General features: G+C 44.6%; 1 protein-coding gene across 5 annotated transcripts in view; it reads right to left on the reverse strand.

The window, feature by feature from the left end:
• Positions 1-20,164, reverse strand: part of ACVR2B (activin A receptor type 2B) — an 80,594-nt gene extending 60,430 nt beyond the window's left edge. For 3 of the 5 annotated variants that reach the window (XM_087712446.1, XM_087712445.1, XM_087712444.1), the window contains exon 1: positions 19,162-20,163. In XM_087712446.1, the coding sequence (XP_087568572.1) occupies positions 19,162-19,213 (52 nt within the window). In that variant the 5' untranslated portion in view covers positions 19,214-20,163. Of the gene's footprint in view, positions 1-19,161 lie in introns of all 5 variants that reach the window. The other 2 variants (XM_087712443.1, XM_014076018.2) reach the window with 2 other exon arrangements.
• Positions 20,165-20,462: the final 298 nt, after the last annotated feature.

The raw sequence follows: 20,462 nt of genomic DNA on the forward strand, positions 1-20,462 counted from the left end.
AACTCCTGCCACTAACAGGCAGCCAAGGCATTTGGGAGCAGCGTAGGAGAACCGCTCTTTACAATTTGATGGTATGATCAAAAGCACGCTTGGGCTGGGTGTAAACAGAAGATTTGGTTCCTGTCCCAGCTATTTTGGACTCCACACCAGTGTTTCTCAACCTTGGCAACTTGGAAAAGGAGTGGACTTCAACTCCCAGAATTCCCCAGGCTGCCAATCATACCTCAAACTGCAACAACACCCTTGCAATGCATTAACAACACCAGTATGGTTTTTGACTAGGAGGGAAATTAAAGCAATGATTAAAAATGCAACCTCTATGCACAACATTCATTCACTTACTTGCTTATTTAGCCGGCTTACAGGACGCTCCATTCAACGACTGACTTTTATAAAAAAATACTAAAAGCAAACACATTAGTTAGAAAGCTTTCGTGCCACTGAGGATGGGGTGGGGAGTGGTGGGGGGTTTCCTGGTACTGGGAAGATGAAAAAGTTTACTTTTTTTTTTAATGGTTTAGATTACAATTTCAATGTGTGTAAGGAAAGTAGACCAAAAGAAAGTTCTCTGTGGATTAAGAAATGACCTGTAAACAGATTGCAACAAGTATTCTTCTACTGCACAGATCTCAATGCCTGTTAGATTTACCCCACAATTTCAGCTTCCTTAATACCTAGTCAAACTTGGCTCTTCAGGTCAGTGTCAAAGTCACAGAAACCTTCCTAGCTCATCTTATCTACAGCTTTGCAATTTCTATTTTGACCCAAGAGAGCGAATCTACAGAAACCCATAAAACAATTTTGCACCCTGCACAAAAAGGCAAGGTCCAACTCATGAAACCTTGCATTAGCAAGGAATTTAAATTTTTTTTTTCCAGCTGGCTGCAATGCTGTGGGATATAATATCAAAGGTCATCTTTGTTCGCAAATGCCAATCTTTGCCTGCAACTTTGAAATCTGTATCTGGATCATCCCTGGATGGAGGTGTTGCTTTTTTTTTGCCTGCAAAAAGTTTTAGCAGGGCTATGATTTCAATACTGTTACACTTTCAAAATAAAATAAAATAAAATAAATGATCCTATGCACCGAAGTGTATAAAAAAACCTATATACTTTGGAAATATTGGGAGGTTTTCATAAGATTATAACGTTAATGGATAGTTTTTCCCTCCGTGGTGGGCAATAAACTGGCTGGTTTGTTTGCAGCTAACTTTCCAACAATGTGTAAACAAGTTTAAGACACCTAACGGAATCTGCTGTCTAATCTGAATCCTTATTGTGGATTCAGATAGAAATAGAAACCTTTAGCATCTCCCGTTCAAAAATGAACGCAGCAAAGTGAGATCAGGTGTGGAAGGCCCTGCCCTGCAGTGATGCCATAGCATATGTCCCTCTTTTTTCCTGTCTGTGCTGGCAGTGGGCTTTCTGCCAGTAAGAAATCAGTGAAGCATTCTTATTTTGCCACTCTCTGCTTGGACTTTTAAATAAAGATTCTGGGAATCACCTTAGGTCAATTTCCCTGCTTTCTGTCCATCTTTTGCATCCTAGCCCCCATGGTATAGATACTGCTAAGATATGTTAATAAAGGTAAAGGTTCCCTTCCCACATTTGTGCTAGTCGCTCCCAACACTAGGGGGTGGTGTTCCTCTCCATTTCAAAGCCGAAGAGCCAGCACTGTCCGAAGACGTCTCCGTGGTCATGTGGCTGGCATGACTCAATGCCGAAGGCGCACGGAACGCTGTTACCTTCCCACCAAAGGTGGTGCCTATTTTTCTACTTGCATTTTTTACATGCTTTCGAACTACTAGGTTGACAGAAGCTGGGACAAATAACATGAGCTCACTCCGTTACGTGGCGCTAGGGGTTCGAACTGCTGAACTGCCAATCTTTCTGATCAACAAGCTCAGCGTCTTAGCCACTGAGCCACCGTGTCCCTAAGAAATGAATGTTTAGAAAAATATCCAGTCAGGTGGCTAAAAACAAGACATGTACTTCCTTTCACTACATGGCTAACAGGTAGCAACAGACATGTTTTGGGGAAAGAGGCTTGGGAACCCAATTCATATAGTCCTAGACTTACGACTACTAAGAAAATTTGTCATAAAATAAGGCATCATTGACCATACCAGATTTTATAACCCTTTTTGCCATTTAAGCAAATCACTGAGGTCGTTAAGCAAAACATCACATGATTGCAACCGGCAATCTTCCCAGGCGAGACTAGAACTCAAGTCTCCTGGTGATTGGCTCAAAGTCACCTAGATTGTCTTCGTGGGGCTAGAAATTACTTTTGCCTGGTTATTTGCCCAAAGCCAGTTAGTCATTTCTGTGCCTAAGGCAGGACTAGATTTGAGTCTCCTGCTGATTGGCTGGAAGTAACCCAGCAGGTTTTCATAACTAAGTTGGGCTAAAATGCCTGGTTTCTAGGCCAGTACATTAACAACTACATCAAACTTATTTGACTTTTGGCCCAACTTTTGAAGTATTAATGTATACCTAGAACTTCATAATGTTGACTCTTAATTTTGGTTCTACGGTAAGTTTGCCTAATTATTATTAAGGGTAACTGCTTTCATTGCCTTTTAAAATTTGTTTTATGCTGCTGTTTCCACCTGAATTTTATCTTTTGCAAGCTATCTTTGCAGAATACATATCTTGCAACAAGCAAATAAATGAATGAACAGGTTGCATTACTTGTGCTGATACCAGGAATGGGTTTAAGCAAGACCTCCATTTTTTTTTTTTTGCAATCAATTTCACACACCTCAAACTTGCAGGCAGGGAAAAAAAGAGACAGCAGAGAGCTAAATTTATAGCTACCAAACTTTGCACAAGAAACACCAGCTGCATTCAGCAAAAGGAAGTATGGTGAGGAAGAGAGAGAGAGAGAGATAGAGGAAAACAAAATAGGAGTGATAATGCTTTCAAAACAAAGAATATTTTCTTCCTATCCAAGTATCTGTTCTCCGGACAAGCCAGGAGAGTTTTAATTATTCTGACATGTTTTGACATTACAGTTTGCAGGAATAGGCGAAGGCAGGGGCTATGTGTGTTTGGGAAAATAAATGTGTCTTCTATTTCTTTTAATTCCTACAACTGGGTTGGGAGCCTGAGAAGCATAGTAAGAATGTGCCCGAGATAAGCCATTGGGAAGCGAATAAATTCACCCGTCTTTCTACCCTTGAAAGATATGGGAAAAATAAGGGAGTTTGTTTACTCAAGACCAGCTATGATGCAGAGAGAGGCAAAAGAGCATCTTGCAAGAGAACATCAAAAGAGCATCTTGCAAGAGAACATCAAGCTTTGAAGGGGTATGGCAAGAGATTAAACACCAAGATGGACAACGACCAGGGGCCTGTGCTGGGAAGCAGGGAATTAGGAGTATCAAGGAGTGAAATAAGGCCTTACAGGTTGTCCCCGACTTACGGGCAGAACTTGAGCCCAAGGTTTCCATAGCTAAGGCAAAGCCATGGCGAACTGAATTTTGCTCCAATTTATAACCTTTCTTGCCCCAGCTGTTAAGTGAATCACTGCAGTTATTAAGTTGGCAACATGCTTATTAAGTGAATCTGGTTTCCCCATTGACTATGCATGTCGGAAGATTGCAAAAAGTACTTTGCAACCAACATAAATATGTGTCGGTTTCCAAGCATCCTAGCTTTGTTCACATGACCATGGAGGCTTTAAATGTGGAAAAACCCAGTCGTAAGTCATTTTTACATTTTTACACCCATAACAAAACTTTCACGGCTAACTACCTCATGGTGCCTCCAAGACATTTTTTTCTGGAGGATACTGAACTACAGATCCCAGCATTCATCATTACTGTAATGTTTGTGGCTGCTGGGAATTGTGGCTCATCCATACGTGGAGGGCCACGTGTCAAGAGCATCCTTCGGCATTTCAGACCTCTTCATAAAACTTTTTTTTATCCTTCCTCTATTACTTTTATAAATAGAGTGGCAAATATACTCTGTTGCTTCCCCCTATTTTCCTTAAACAACAACCCTGCGAGGTGAGTTGGGGTAAGAGAGATTGACTGGCTCAGAGTCACTCAGCCAGCTTTCATGTCTAAGGCGAGACTAGAACTCCCAGTCTCTAGTGATTGGCCTACTGTCTCCTAGCTGGTTTCATGTATAAGGCGGAACTAGAACTCACAACCTCCTGCTGATTGGCCCCAAATCACCCAACTGGTTTTCATGGCTAAGACAGGACTAGAATTCACCACTTCCTGTTTCCTGGCCAGGTGCCTTATGCTGATAAAATCTCATACGAGGTTTTTGCAGGCCAAATTTAGGGGTGCATTAATTTAGTGTCATGCTCTGCATAGCATCAATTCTGCATTGGTTACTGTTGTGATTCTTCCTCCAATTAAAAAGTTCTAGGTTTCTGTTTCTATACCATTATGCAATGTTTCACTTTGATACATAGTCCTCAATTTATGACCAGTCATTTAACAACTGTCCAAAGTTGCATCAGCCACGTGTATTTTAGTCACCTTGCAACTAGCAACCTTTATGGCTGCCTGCAGCATCCAGCAATCCTATGACATTTACTCCCTGTCTCTGACAAAAGACCACCGGCTGGGGAAAATAGATTGGGGGGAAATGGACTATGGTGTTTGCTTAACTGCTGCACTAGCATAACAATCACAGTGGTCACTTAATGCCTAGCACAAAAAAATATTGAAACTCAGGTCCAGTCAGATAATGCCTCGACTTACAACTATGGCTCCAGCTTCAATTATGGTTGTAAGTAGAGGACTACCTGGAATTGGCCACCATTGCCCATGATGTGCCTTTAAGATAAATGCTAAAATAATTCCCCTTCAATTAGCCCAGAAGGTAGTAAAACGTGATCATTTGTGATCCTTATCTTTTCAAGTTCTCCCAAACAGGATCTTCAGCTGCAGTGTTTTTTCCCCGCAAAACTTTGAAAACAGCTGCCTGTTTCAAATAGGATTTATTTGAATGCCATTAACTCTGCCCATGTTATGCTTCTTGTCCTGCTGGTGGCATATGTTTGAGTTTGCTTTTACTACCCTTAAATTGGAACATGATGTAGATTTTTCAAACATTTATCCCAAATATTTTCACCCTACTTTTCTCTTTAAAAAGAAGTTAGGCCCTGTAGCCTCTGCTCGAAAATACAATCTCCTGCCAAGATTCACATTATCTCGGGAAACCACAAAGTGGTTTGCTTAGCTTGGCTTATCACAATGTTTGAATAAAGGTGCCAAGGGCAGCGTGATTTACTTTTCAATTAAGTTTACTTAGGGCTGCAATTTAAACAGTAATCATAAGAAATCTGGAAACCCTACAGGAAAGTTGGGGAGGGAGGGAGAGAGGGAAGGAAAAAAATAGAATTAAATCAGACAAATCCAAGCAGTTTGGGTTTCCAAAGGACCTACCCTTACTCTTAAATGAAGTTAACGAAGAGTGCTGTCTTGTGTATCTGTTTAGCTGAAAGTAAAACCGCTTAAAATTCAGCAGGATTTAATCCTGGGTAAAGTGTGAACCAAGTTACAGCCCTAAATTAATTGTTCTGCCTTTCAAAAACATGATTTTCAAAGCTTCTAGCATCTAGATTTTTTTTAAAAAACGGACTGCAATCTTCCACACAAGTTGCTGTAAAACAACACTTCTGTTTAATTATTAAGAGCCGGGAAAGCAAGCTGTAGATCTCAACAGGCAAGAGTGCAGCTGTTAGCTCAACAGAAAGTCATTCACATCCCAAAGTTGGAACTCTGAAATTCTATCAACAATAACTGTAAAGTGACTCTACGAATCCTCCCGAGTTTTGAACCAGCTTTCATATCTAGGAGAGCTATTTTCAGCTAGCTTGTTTGTCAAACACTACGTTTGAAGAGTTTTACATTCTGGGAACAATCTGCAAGCAAATAAACCAGAAAGGGTAGTAGATGGTCAAATATGCAATGGGTAAGTTTAGGTGCAGGAGAAAATTAATCACTGATGACCTGGCCTTGAGCATAACCAATTATGAACTGATTGACACAAGGGCTGTAGACCTTTTCATGTTTCCCCTATCAGTTATATTCCATCAGACACCCCCCCTCCCCCAAAAGGTATTTATCACTAAATAAATATTATTCGGATTGCTTTTGACTTCGTTAAAAGTTAAGACTGGCAAATTGTCTGGCCTCATTGTCAATGGAGGTTTGTCACTCAACCTGATTATTTTTTTCCTCCATACCGTATTTTAAGTCATGCACATACATCTGAAGGTGGATAAAACTGTTGAGCATCTGGCATTTGACACTGAAAGTAAATTTAAAAATGCAACCTAATGTTCAAGAGAAATGCTAAATTTGCACTTCATGGCTCTCAAATGCTGGGGTTGATTTTAGACTCTGGTCATAAATTCAGTGCTATGCCTTGATGGTTTGTCATAAATGTCATTGTGATGACCCAACTATCAATGCAAGTAGTCCTCACTTAATGGCTGCCCTGTTTAGTGGCCATTCGAAGTTACAACAGCCCTGGGGAAAAAAAGTTAAACTTGATGAGTGGTCCATGAAACGAATGGCCATCACAGCATTAACAGTGATGGATTTGGGGGCACTGGGCAATCAGCATGCATTTATAACGACAACAGTATTCCATGCTCACATGTTCCCCAATTGAGTGCTTCGCGGGCAGCTTCAGACCAGCAGAGCCAATGGAGAAAGTGGCACGTGATGTTTTGCTTAATTACTGCACAACCTAGTGAGAGTCCCTGGCTCCAATTGTGTCTGTTAAGTGAGCACTACCTGTAGGAATGTAGAAGACAATCTATGGAAATGCAGAAAGCCAGTATGTTAATGTACTTACCCAACAGGAAGACAATCCTTAATTTAGGAAGACTAGAAAGGAGAAAAGCTTTAAGCACAGGACACACCCCTGAGCAACACCCAATTAGATTTGCCATCTCCAGCTTCAATACACTTACTCTGGACCAACCACCAGGAGATAGTGAGTTCTAGTCTAGCCTTAGGCATGAAAGCCAGCGGGTCGACCTTGGGCCAATCCCTCTCTCAGCTCAATCTCTTTCCCCACAACAGGATTGGTTGTTGTGGAGAAAAAGGGCAGAATTGTGTCCAGTGGTGGGATCCAGGCGGTTCGCACCGGTTTGGGCGAACCGATAGTTGGAAGAACCTGCTTGCCCCTCCCACCTTGCCCCCCCACCACTCCCAGGAGTCTCCACACGGCCTATTTGGGATGCCAAGTAAGTGCAGGGGCCATACAGAGAGCCTGGGAGGACAAATATTCAGCCTTCTGAAAATGGGCCTGTTTCTGGAGCCCGTGGGAGGCCATTTACACCCTCCTGGAGGCTCGGGAAAAGCCTCCAGAGCCTGGACAGGGTGTAAACACATGCTCCCTCCCCCCGCGATGGTGCAGGAGGCCAAGTAGACCACGCCCACCCAGCAACCTGGCAGAGAACCAGGTTGCTAACAATTTAGAATCCCATCCTTGGTTGCGACTGAATTTTGGTCATGTGACGCTGGGGATGTGTAAAAAATGATGATGTCACTTTTTTCAGTGCAGTTGTTAACTTCAAACAACCACTGAATGTGTGACTGTTAAGTCAAGGAGTACCTGTACGGATTTGCCACTGTTATTTACTAGAATATTCCGGTTTTCCTTCGTAATCTGTAGCCCCTGGATTTCTTAGTGGCCTCCCATCCAAGTGTCCTTAATAACTGACCCTACTTAGCTTTCAAGGGCTAACCACACTCTCTTCCTAAATTTCTGAAAACACGTTTTCCCCACCCAACAATGGTCTGCGGAAGACTCAGATGGCATGAAACCCGGGGTAGCGGGAGCGTGGCGCCCATTTACCCAGCCCCAATCAATGCCAATTCCTCACATGCGCAAGGGGGCCCACCGTGGACATTAACGAAGGCAATCTGGCCGGTTCTCAGCTCCTTTGTGCATGGCAGAAATGACTTTCATTCATTAGAGGTGACCGTGAGAGACGAGGATTATACTGAAATAAATAAAAGTATTTGAAATATGGCCCGTCTCGTGACGCCTGTTTGCTTATTGAGATCACTTTCCACAGAATGGCTTTGGACTCTTTGGTGTTGTGGGATATATATTAACCCCTTTAATGCCGGCTTAAATGGGACCACAAATGATGTCACGCTAATAGCCTCCCTGGTTGCTTCTGAATTTCCTGGTGGTTGTTTTTTCATATTGGCAGACACTCAATTAATGGCTGTTTTGGAAACTTCTGGAATTTGAAAACATCTTAAGGTTGCCAAGGTTGAGAAACGTTGTGCTAGGACGATGGTGCCTCCCCTTTACAGATAATCCCCGAACTTGCAACAATCTGTTTAGTGACCATTCAAAGTTACAACAGCATTGGATAAAAGCGACTTAGAACTAGTCTTTGTACTTACGACTATTGTGGAATTCTGGTCACATGATCGAAATCCGGATGCTTGGCAACTGGATCGCATTTGCAGCGCCACTGCAGGATCACGTGTTCACCTACCCCACCCCCTTCTGCAAACTTCTGACAAGCAAAAATCAACGGGGAAGCCAGATTCACTTAACAACCGCAGTAAATCTCTAACAAGTACATGTCGAGAAAGGCTGTAAAATGGAGCAAAATTTGCTTTGTTTTGTTTAGCAACAAATTTTGGACTCAATTGTGGTCGTTAAGTAAAAAAAACAACTTGCATTTATCTGCTCAGAGAGGGCAAAGGATGCAGAACCTGCACTTCTAAGGTTGCGTAAGGCACTTAAATCCTACTTTTGCTGCTGTCTTCTCTCTCCTCACTATGGTTACTAAAAAGGATTGTTTCTTGCCATGGTGATTTAGAAAATAGATGCCCCCCTCCTCCCCGAAGGGACATGCTTCTGCTTAAAAACCCAAAAATTTACCCCAAACGAAACTGTACCCACATACACATGGATTCATTCTGCAAATGTAACATCGGCTTCTCCCACAAAGTGGGCCACTCTGGGAGCATAGGGGCTAGTAACTTGCTTAAACTAAGCAGTCAGGAACAGAATTAGAATTAAGGAAGGGACGGAATTCCACGAGGAGAAGAAGAAAAAGAGATAGAGGAAAAAAGGGAGGAAGCTAAGCAGAATCATAGCCATCAATCAAGCAGGCATCACCTTAACTCATCTGACTTTGATTTCGGTTATGACTCTATTTTAGCCGTAGAAGAAAATGTCCCCCCCCCTTCAAAAAAATATATGAACTTTTGTGGGAGACTGTAGACATTACCACCACATGCTGTAATTTGTGGGTAAGTTTCAGTTGCTGAAATGTGCCAAACAGATGTGCAAATGATCAAAAAAAACTGGCACACTGATTGGAAAACATGTGTTGTCTTGGCCGCAAAAACTGATGTTTAGGAGAAAGACACCACAAATTATCCCAAAAGCCAGGAAAGGAGAGGGGTCCTCTTCCCCCACCACCACACATACACATCTGCTGAATGAAAGATAACACAACTCCGTGTTGAAATTTTGCTAAAGGGAAACATTTTCTGGTGTCAACAGTTAACTGCAACTTGATAAAACCTGGTTTTTTTAAAAAAATCCCTAGAAGAGTTGATTTTTCAATCTCTACATATATGAAAACGGCAAACATTTGCAGGTACAGCCCCAAAAGAGCTATTTAAAAAAAAAACATTTGGCAAGAAACCAAATTGTTTCCCTGAACCATCTTTGCAACTTATCTTTAAAGTGTTTCCCCCCCCCCCTTTCAAAAAAACGGAGGAACAGAAACAAGGAAAAAAAGGGGGGGGGAATAAAACCAGCAGACTGAGCAAATGCTTTGAGAATGTAATTTGAAGAAATTCAGAAAGGGCAGCATCCTCGAAGCGGCTTTGCAATTTTAATAAAACAGTATTTGATTTCTTTATTTAAGAAGGGTCTTGACATTATGAATTCTCCGCTGTCCGAGGATTCGTCATAAAAATATCATTAACAGAACTGAGGGGGAAGAGAGAGAGAAGCTGGAAACCCAATCAGAGCCTTGTTTCATAACCTTGCCTGAAAGAATCTTATTAAATCTTAGGAGATTTAATACTTCTTCACCACACAATTTAACTAGGTCAGAATTAACAGAATCTGCATCACCAGCTCAATGTAGTTACTAGTTCTGGTGGGTTTTCTTATTTGGCTGTTTTGAGTCCTTACCAATTAGCTTCACATTCAGAGCATGGTGCAAACCAGAAAGTGAATATTCCCATTAAGCTTATGATGTGATCTGAACGCTGCCAGGTTTTAGAATAATTAAGGATTAATTGATCATAATTAGCATGTGTGATATCAAGTGGTCACTACAGTAGCATTCAAAGTGGATTCACGTATTTCTTTAAATGGAATATATAGCTGCTTATTTATTGTGCTAGGCAATACATTCAACCCAACCCATTCGTGCTTGTTCTACAAACCACGATTGAAAATCCTGCCTTAGCATTAGGTATGGATATATCTCATCCTTTAACTCCATATCTATCACTCAGAGTGCTGATGAACAATTAAAAACCTAGACAAATTAAATTAGATTTCTATTTAAAAATGACAGAAAGAACACCTAATAATAACCTGAATTCAATACAGCCAATATATTAAAAAAAAATGTTTCAGAATTCAGTGTAATACAGAGAACTTTTAAGCCTAGAGAAAATCTTTGAGTTCTCCTAGTTAAAAGAATTTGGGAGAACAAGAATTTGGGAGAACAAAGCTAGAAAAAGCTTTGGACATTTATTTATTTAGGGCCCATAATATCAGCATGGAAGTATCCAAATGTAGGCGCTTCATATGTTATTCCTGGCCACCAAATCAATTTTCGCCCTCAGTGGGAGGGTGTGCAATTGCTGTCAAGGCAGGCACTGAATAAACATTACTTTGCAGAAAAATACCAAAAAAGAAAAAAGAAAGAAAGAAACCATCATTCTTTCCTTCTTTCATCATTATCTTGGAACTATATATTTAAAAATGGCATTAATAATGTTTGTCCCTGCTTGAAGCAGGCAACATACATGTTGTCCTTAATTTATGAACATTCACTTAGCAACTGTCTGTTACGACAGACCCAAAAAGGGATTAACAACCCAGTTTGAAGTTCTGATGGACAGGGGCCCCCCTGTGGTCACAGGACTGCTTGTTCAGTATTTGGCAACTGGCTCACATTTACAGCCATTTGCAACATCCCACACTCAAGTGACCACAATTCATGGTTTGCCAAAAACCAGTGTTTATATCATGTTTCTAGCAAAAAAAAAAACACAAAAAACCCCCACCCCAATATCCCAACGATTCTTTGAGTTCACTATGCAACCTTGGCATTTACTTAATGACTTCTTCTGCCAAAAAGGTTGTAAAATGAAACATGCTACACAGTGACTTGAATAATGATTATTATAGCTTATGACTGTAATTGTGGGCTTGATTATAGTCATAAGTCAAGGACTACATAAACATGCATGGAAACCAGCCACAACATTTCCAGTTCAAAATATCTACTAGTTAATTTTCACCCCAGGACTTAGCATCTTTCCAGATGAGTTAGGATCGTGCTTTCCAGATTGTCACATTCTCTGGGAAGATTAAAAATGATGATCGCATGATCCCTGTCATAAACACATGCCAGTTGCCAAGGCCCTGAATCTTCCTGACTATGGGGATGCTGCAACAATTGTTAAGTGTGAAAAACATCCGTAAGTCACTTTTCTGAGTGCCTTTGTAACTTTAAATGGTCACAGAATGAAAGGTTGTAAGTCGAGGACCATATGTGCAAGTTCTACAAATATTTTTTTTTAAAAAACACACACACACACACACACAACCCCACATGAATACAATCAAAATACATCTGTTTTGGTTTGACTTATAAGGTGCTTCCACTAATTGATATAGATTGGAATTCATTCATAAATTGTATGCTAAATGGACCACGATTTCAACCACACTGAGAATTTAGCTCTTGTAGCAGCAGTTATTACAGGATTACAGTTCATAACAAATCTGGATGTTATTATGGGGTCTGCTAGTAGCATTTCCTTTTAGAAACGCACTACATGTGTTTGCAATCCTCCCCCCTCCATAAAAAAGGAGGAGCCTCTTGAATTGATACTTGGGAATAGTTTGAAATATGCCAATTATACATATATGTTAGGGTTGTCTGAAATAGCATACTGGTAATCCTCGACCTTCAACCATTCGCTTAGTGACCATTTGAAGTTAAAGTGGCACTGTAAAAAGTAGCTTACGGCTGTTTTCCATGCTTAGGCTCATCACTGCAGCATCTCTGTGGTCACGTGATCGAAATTCAGATGCTTGGCAACTGGCATGTACTTACGTCGGTTGCAGTGTCCAGGCATCACGTGATCCCTTTTGCAAACTTCTACCAAGGAAAGTCAATGGAGAAGTCAGATTTACTTAACAGCCTGGTTACTGACTTAACCACTGTAATGATTCACTTAACGACTGTGGCAAGAAAGGTTGCAAAATGGGGGCAAAACTCAGTTAACAACTGTCTTGCTTAGTAATGGAAATTTTGGGCTCAGTTATGGTCATAAGTCGGGGATTACCTCTGTGTGTTTTATTGTTCTGGCTTCAAGCCACAAAGAACTATAATGTGGGTGGCCCTATCAATGCTTTGAATAAATAACCCCCTTATACTTTATTTGCAACGTTGGGGAAGGAACAGGAAAAGGGAGTTACTAAAAACCTGAATGCATCAGTACAGAAGAGCAGTGCGTAGGTGCCTAAGGATAAACACAGGTAAATTTTACTTTCATGATAACAATAGGATAACAACGGATCCAATTTTGAAGGAGAATAAGTGATTCATATTGCAATGTGGGCTGGAGCATCTCATAACTGTTCGGTGCCTCTTAAAGCAGCCGTGTCCTCTCCTAAGTTCAATTGCCTCTGGGGGTGGGGGAAGAGAAATTTCATTAAGGTGAAACGCATGCTCCATATTTGCTTCTTCAATTCCAGTTCCTTGCCCAGCCCTAATGGGATGAAACTAGTAGGGCAGTTTGCAAGCTGCTAAGTCAGCTTGCAATTTTCTAAGTTCAGGTTGAGATTCCACGTTATATTTTGACTGTCAATAAATCAGATTTCTCCAGAACTAATTTGTTTATTGACAGTCATCACTTCCTTGTCATTAAATACAGATTTTATCTTTTTCCAACAAGTTGCAGCTGTCGTAACTTGTTGCACTTGAGTATTTATTCTGTAATTATGAAGACGTTAATGTAGAAGCATTCCTTGCCCAATCAACAGATAAACACAATGGGCATTTTTAAATGCAATACTAAGATCATGTTGCCATTTTTCTAATGGTTTTTAAGACCATGCCAGTTCATGAAACAAGACGTGGCTTGTTTTGAAATAAACTATAATGAAATCACTGGATTATGAAAGTTACTTTTTCTCAGTAACACTTGTGATTAGCTCCAAACAACAGATTCTTGGGTCATATGATCATAGCCTCCCTTGTGCTTGTATATGTTTGAGAACTTTAAAAAACACTGAAGGATCAAGCTGTATTCCTGGTTTATGTAAAAAAAAAAATGCAGGTAGTCCTCGTCTTATAACTGTAATAATTGGGGCTGGAAATCCAGCCTTAACTCATTATAAGTTATAAGTCCAGGCATCCATAGGACTGGAAGTAAATTTTGCAGCCTCTTTTGTAGCAGTTGTTAAGGGTTGTTGAGGAAAGGCAGCAACTGTTAAGCGAGCATTCACGTTGTTAAGCAAAACCAATTGTTTAAATGAGGAGTTGTTGTTGTTGTTTTACAGAAACATTGAGAAACCACAACTGGTCACAAAACTGACTCACCCAAAATCCGGTCATGGGACAGCCAGGGGTGTTCTATAGGTGAGTGGAGGATCATAAAACGACAAGTCGTAAATCAAAGACTACCTGTAGAAGGACTTTAAGGGAAAATTCGAAAGGGACATGCAATACCATACAATTTCCCACACCTTCCCGCCACTAAAGAGCATAAGGAAGCCAGAGTGAGGATTTACAATAGATTTAACGATGAACATTCTCCTAAAAACTGTGCCTTGCACTAGCTGAAGGCAAAACCCGTTTTAATTCCATTGATTCCCACTTTGTTTGGTGATCCACACTTGTGGGTCTACAATCAGCTTCTCCCCAATTAATTTCCCCTGTTGTGCAAACCATGATTGACCATGGCTAGATATTAAAAGATAACTTGAAATACAAAAACCTCAAGATCCGCTAGAGAGAGCCTTCTATTTGTTTGCAAGAGGGTCAAAACCAGCAACCTACGTAAAATGAATGTTATCTTTCCATGGAGGTTCTGTTTATCAGTGCAATCTGAAACCTGTCCTTCAGTTTAATTTTTCCAGTTCTTTTAGAACTGTTCATTTTGTTCAGGGACACCCAAACAGCTGTGACAGCTGATGGAAGGAGGAGGAGCCTCTGTAGTTCAACACCATGCCCGTCATTCCAGCTGCTTCAGAATTACAGGTAGTCCTTGATTTCATAAATAATTGGGACCTGGATTTCCGCTGGCCATTAAATAAGCCGTGTCCGATTTTTTGACCTTCTGTGTCATGACTGTTATGTGAATCACTGCGGTTCTTAAGTGAATCACAGAGTTATTAACTGAATAACTTCCCCCACTGACCTTGCTTGTCAGAAGCTGGCTGCGAAGGTCGTAAACGGGGACTTACATGAATCCAGGATCTGCAACCAATAACAGCTTGGTTGCCAAGCACCTGGATTTCGATCACGTCATCATGGCAATACTGTGATGATCGTAAGTGCGAGGACTGGTCATAAATCATCATTTTTTTTCAGTGCCCTTTTAACTTTAAGCCGTTGTTAAGAGAATGGCTGTAACTTATACAGAGCGATAAACCTCTAAATCAAAAACTGAGAGAGAGACAGTTCTAAGCAAGGAACGTCAAACTTTAACAACTTTGAAACTTGTGGACTTCCAACTCGCAGATTGGTTTGCTGGGGAATTCTGGGAGTTGTAGTCCACAAGTCTTAAAAGTTGCCAAGATCTCTGTCCTAAACTTCAGCCATCGCACTGGTTTGTGTTTTCCTGGCTTATAATTCAGTGATGGATTACTCTTTAGTAAACAGGTTTAGGAGGACTATTCATTGGGCATAAATTTCCTTTAAAGTAAGTACCACAATCGTGGAAGAGTCCTGATATTTAAGGTGGCATAATCTATATCTAACCATAGATTTTTGTTAATAGGGTCTTGCACAATAGTTCAAGAGTTTTGTGTTTTTAAAGCCCTGGCACCATTAACTTTGGCACAGCAGTTTGTTGAGTTTAATTAGCAAGCTAATGAAACTGGTCTCCGGCAGAAGAGGATAAATGAAGAAAGGCTCTGGAAAAGTGTTTGGGATACACAATTGATCGCTTTTTAAGAAAGCAAGATGAACTTTTGTTGTTTTCTACCAGGAACTGCTGTTCCTACAAGGCAGATTTCTGTTCACAGCAACCGTTTCTGAAGAGGTGAGTTACGGGATTAATTGGCAAACAAAACCATGGTGGCCATCACCAAGTGTGTGTGTAATACTCAAATAGATAAGCAAAGTACCCAACCATATTTTGCTCTCTTTACAGGATGCCATCGGGCTGCTCCTCTCTTTTGGGAAGGGGCTTGATGGTTCACCTTGGCATTTAAAAGAGAAAAACAACTCTGACAGCCTGCTAGTTACTTATTCAGGTTATTAGTATCACCGGCTATCCACATGCGATACACAGGCATGCACATAGACATCATGCATACACAAACACAAGGCTTCAACGCTTCAGTTACAGCTTCCCATTTCTAGGCAGCTATAGGAATTTAAGCTTTGTTAGAACTACCTTTTAAAAGGCAGTTGGGGGTTAACTGTTTACCTGTCCCTAGGGACAGCCTCCCTATTCCCATCCTTATTTAAATTTTCAGAATTACATTTTTAGAAAGCCAGCGAAAGCCTCACAAGCAAGGTGGGTGCCACGAGTTATTTCTAAAGGCAACTTTTAATTGCATTCCAGCATGGGTGTAAATATAAGCACGGTTCCAGCATAAAAACACACAGTTTTGTTTTAGAGAGCGGTAGGAAGGACAAATAAGCAGGGTTTTTTTTTTTCCTGCTCAAGTAAGCAAGCAAGCGCAGCGGATAAACAAAAAATCTTTTTAAAACAAAAATCACACAGGAGAGAGATGACCTAAAAATAGCCCCATCATATAAATCATGTTTCCAAAACGGGGAGCAGTTGGTGACTGCAGGCATGCAGAATTTTGATACCGCAAGCACACAGACACACATCTAATATTGTTGCTCCAACCTATCCTGGGTCTTTCCAGAAATCTCTAGATAGAACCAATGGGCTTTCCACGCCAGCAGAATTTCTCCGAAAGACCCCAGCAGCTCAATTCAAGCAACGCCTGGATATTTGGACCAGTAGCACACACTGCAAAACGCTGTCCCCCCCCCTTTTTTTTTGCACATTGGAGCTGCATTAAAACGGGGGGTGGGGGTACAGAGAGAAAAGGAAAATGGAGCGAGCTTTGTTTACAGCACCGACCGGCGAGGAGGCAGTGACAGTGAATGTATAATGGGCACCCTGAACAAAGAAAACCCAGCGAAGCAGCCACTTCGCCGGCTTTAACCCCTGCCAGGATTTCGAGGCCGCTTGAAAACGAATCTGCAGGAGCCGCGGACATAAAGCGAGGGAGGAAACGGTTAAAGGGAGATTTGGAGGGGGGGGCACCAACATCTATCTAGCGTGGCACAGAAGAGCTATGGAGGACGGGGGTTCCCTCCTCCCGGAATGCTTTGTGGGGGGGAGACTCTGAGAAAGGCAATGGAAGGATCACCCCGAGGCCCTTTCCTAAAAGAGAGGAGTAGCGGATGGTACCCCGTAATTGGGCGGGGGCGGGGGGGCGTAGGAGAGAAACCCAGCAGACCAACTGAACAGCATCTTGCAGCTTGCGGAAAGATGCTCGCGCAGCAAACGGGCTGGGCAAAGGGTAGCGTGGGACAACTTATGCCCAGAACCGAAGCAACCACCGGGCGAGCTCAGGGCGCCCTCGCCAAGTAGAAGGGACCCTTTCCTATCCCTGGTAAGCCTTGGGGAGGCTCCCTACGGGATAAGGGGGCAGCCTCGCAAACGCTCGGCCGATGCTTTCCAGGGTCCAAAGCCCCACGGCCCCCTCCCCTCCCGCGCCGTCCAGTGACGTCAGCGCTCCCTGTTGTTGTTATCCCGCGGCCACGAGATCGGCGTGTTGCGCGCGCCGCGTTTTTCGGCCAAGCCGGCGGCGGCCACCACACTATCGCCGCCGCGCTGGACGTTACTCCAACGCCCCCCCCACCGAAGGGTGATATTTCTCCCCCTTTCACGGACCCCTCCTAAAGTCATCCAAACAAGGATGGAGGGAGGAAGAACGCATAACAAAAGCTGAGGTAGTGAGACCCTCCGCCTGCTCTCCCCCCCCCCCATTACGCGCCAATGCTCGCCTCCCGGCGCTGGTGGAAGGTTTGCCGTGCAAAAGAAAGGAAGGCGCAACACGCCGCCTCCCGCCCCACCGTCATCATCACCTCCTCCTCCTGAAGGCTGGGGCGGGAAGAGAAAAGCAGATTTGCAGCGGGATCAGTGCGGTGGGACAATAAGGCAACATTTCCATAACAAGAGAAAAGGGTCTGGCAGCAAAAGTTGCAGCCCGGGGCTGAAAAACATCCCTTTGCTCCGCGCTCCCCACGCACGCGCACCTCCCCTCCCCACGCTCCTTTCTTTAGCCATCGGGATCGTCTCCTCCTAATGGGGGGGAAAATACCAAAATAGTGAAAAGCCAGACACGGTCCAGGCGTGCAGGCGTGAATGTAAGCCAATCTGCACCGCCCGACCCACCACCACTAAACCTTCCCGATCCCCCCACAGTCGAGCTTTGTTTTTGGGGGAAAAAAGGGGGGGAAGCTGCCTGCAAAGTAGCACGGAATAAAATTCCTTCGGGAGAAGTTGCTTCGGAAGCAGGGCCTTGCCAAACCCCGGGCGGGCGACACCCTCATCCGCTTGTTTACATTTGCAACTTCTCCGCTAACGTGCTTTTTTTCTCCACCCTCCGAGAAACCCGGCCCGACTCGGGCGAAAGTTGAAAGATTCCCCCAGGGAGGAGAAAAGAGTCGGCCGCCCTCCTTCTCCAGCGCCGGCCAGCAGCGTTTGCAAACTGGTTTGAAAAGAGCGCTCTGGTCTGTTCAGCCACCGGGTAGTTGCCGCCAATAAACGCGGAGGAGATCGCCCAGATCTGGCTGGAAAGAACGCTTTTCAAATCACGCAAAATCGTCCTACGGCGCTGGGTAGGAGCCGGCGGTGCTCCTCAACGCCCGCAGGATTTCGGATAGCCGTTCCAACACCAGGCGTTATCTTGAAAAGAGGGTGCAAGGGGAGGGGGGGGGACAGATGGAGGAACCGCGCGCATAAAGGAATCCCCAGGGAACTTGTAAGAGGAGGAAAACGAGAGGAGAGGGCTCTTGTTTGCAAGGTCCTGCATTCTCCCACCCCCCCACCCCTTTCCAAGCGAAGCATCGCCTGGCGAGAGCCGGGAGCAAAGCCCCGAGGCCTCGCGCGCCCTGCGCCTGTGCTGGAGGGAAAATGAGATTATCTTTCGCCGGGGCGAAAAGCCGGAGCACGCGAGGCGAAGGGGAAAGCAGAGCTGCGCTATCCCCCTCTTCTCCGGCTCAGCTTTGTTTCTCTCTCCCCCCCCCCCCCCAGCACATGCCCTCGCGGGAAGCAGCCTTGCGCTCCTAGAAGCGCACCGGCCTTTCGGGTCTTTTCCAACGGGACACCGCTGGAAACACCCTCCCGTGTTTCAATTCGCGATCAAAGCACGCGGCCACGAGAGGGGAAGCAGAAGGGAGAAGCCGCGGTTGCCCCCAGTGGCTCCCGCAGCGCCAAAGTGCGCTTGTTTTTGTTCCTTTCCCCCTCTCCAGTTAACCAAATCTCACCCCGTTTAACACTCGGGGTATTTCCCCGATTTGGGTGTTTGCACATCGGGTTTGATGCTGCTGGGAATCACTATTATTATTATTATTACTATTATTATTGTGAATAATAGGATTATTATAAGGCCCAGCTCACGCACACCCTTTTTCTTTTTTAACAAAGGAGGAGGGGTGCCCTTCGCAAACTTTTCCCGATACTTACGTGTGCAAATGCTTCCCCAAAGGAAGGCGAAAGTTAGCCACGAAATCTTCATTGTCTCTTTTCTCTCTCTCCGTCTCTTCCTTCTGTTTCTTGCCTGCTGGTGCGAGGAAGGGTCGGCGGGGGAAACGAACGGGCGACTGGAGGGAGGGAAGGCAGACTTCAAAAAGCTGGCCCCGTCCTTCTCAGCAACAATGAAAGGGGAGGATTGAAATCCTTCCCGGCTCTCGGATAAAGCAATCAAAGTCCCGCAACAGGAGAGCCAAGAAGATACGTCGGGGCGGCTCTAAATCCTCAAGACAGGTGGATCGCAGGCTGCCCGGTCGGCTACCGGCGCAAGGCTGCCGCTCCAATTCACAGAGGTGCGTCGATCAGAAGAGGATCTGCTTCTCCGGATCTGATGGGTCCTGGTGGCAGAGAGGCCAGGCAAGCTCTCCGCCAACCGCCCCGTCCCCAAAGCGTTCCTCTCCTTCTGGGTCTTCTTATTCAGCAGCCGCGGCGGTAGGAGGAGGAGGGTGGGCAGAGGAAAAGCCGAGGAGGCGGAGGAGAAGGCGCGGCGTAACCCCCACACCAGAATTGCCCGTCCCCTCCCCCAATTAAATTAAATCTCCCTCGCTCGCGCGCGTCTAAGTCCAGAGCAAGGGGCGGCGACAGCCAGCAGAACAAACTTTGCCTCGGGGAGTCCAGAGGCTCTCCAGAGCAGGCAGCACTCAGGCAACGGCGGCTGCCAACATCGTTATCAAAACGGAGCGTGAGTCGCTCCTGCGGCTTCGGTCACGTCCTCCTCCTCTTCCTTCAACACCGCCGCCGCCGCCGCCTATGCCGTTCGGGCCGAGAGAAGAGGTGGCGAAGGCGCTGCTGCTGCTGCTGCAGGGGACAGACGGAGCGCGATAGGCAGCCTCGCTTTCGGGCATCGCTCGCCGGCTCGGCCGCTCGGGAAACGGGCGAGCAGCGTGCCTACCGCTACGAGCGGGAGGCGAGACTGTGGCTGCAGTTGCCATGAACAGGCAGGCAAAAGCAGGCAGGCGCGCTCACGAGCCCGCCCCGCGCGCCTTCGAGCCCGCCCCTGACCCCCCCCCCGTTCGAGGGGAGGGGGGGTGGATGGAACGGAGGATGAGGTGTGGTGTTTGGAGGAGAGGCAGGAGCCCGGATGTTCAGTGCAAAAGTGGGGGCCAGAGCAAGGGAGGCGGGACCAGGGGGACGATGCTCGGCAAATGACTGGGGCGGGTAGCTGCCCGTCAGGGTGCCCGCGAGGATAGGACTAGCCCCGGAGGAGAGGCGAACGGTAGGTAGCGCGCCCGTGC

The sequence above is a fragment of the Thamnophis sirtalis genome, unplaced genomic scaffold (genome assembly GCF_051295495.1).
Source record: "Thamnophis sirtalis isolate CommonGarterSnake01/CBP01778 unplaced genomic scaffold, rThaSir2_p1.2 scaffold_4, whole genome shotgun sequence".
Lineage (NCBI taxonomy): Eukaryota > Metazoa > Chordata > Lepidosauria > Squamata > Natricidae > Thamnophis > Thamnophis sirtalis.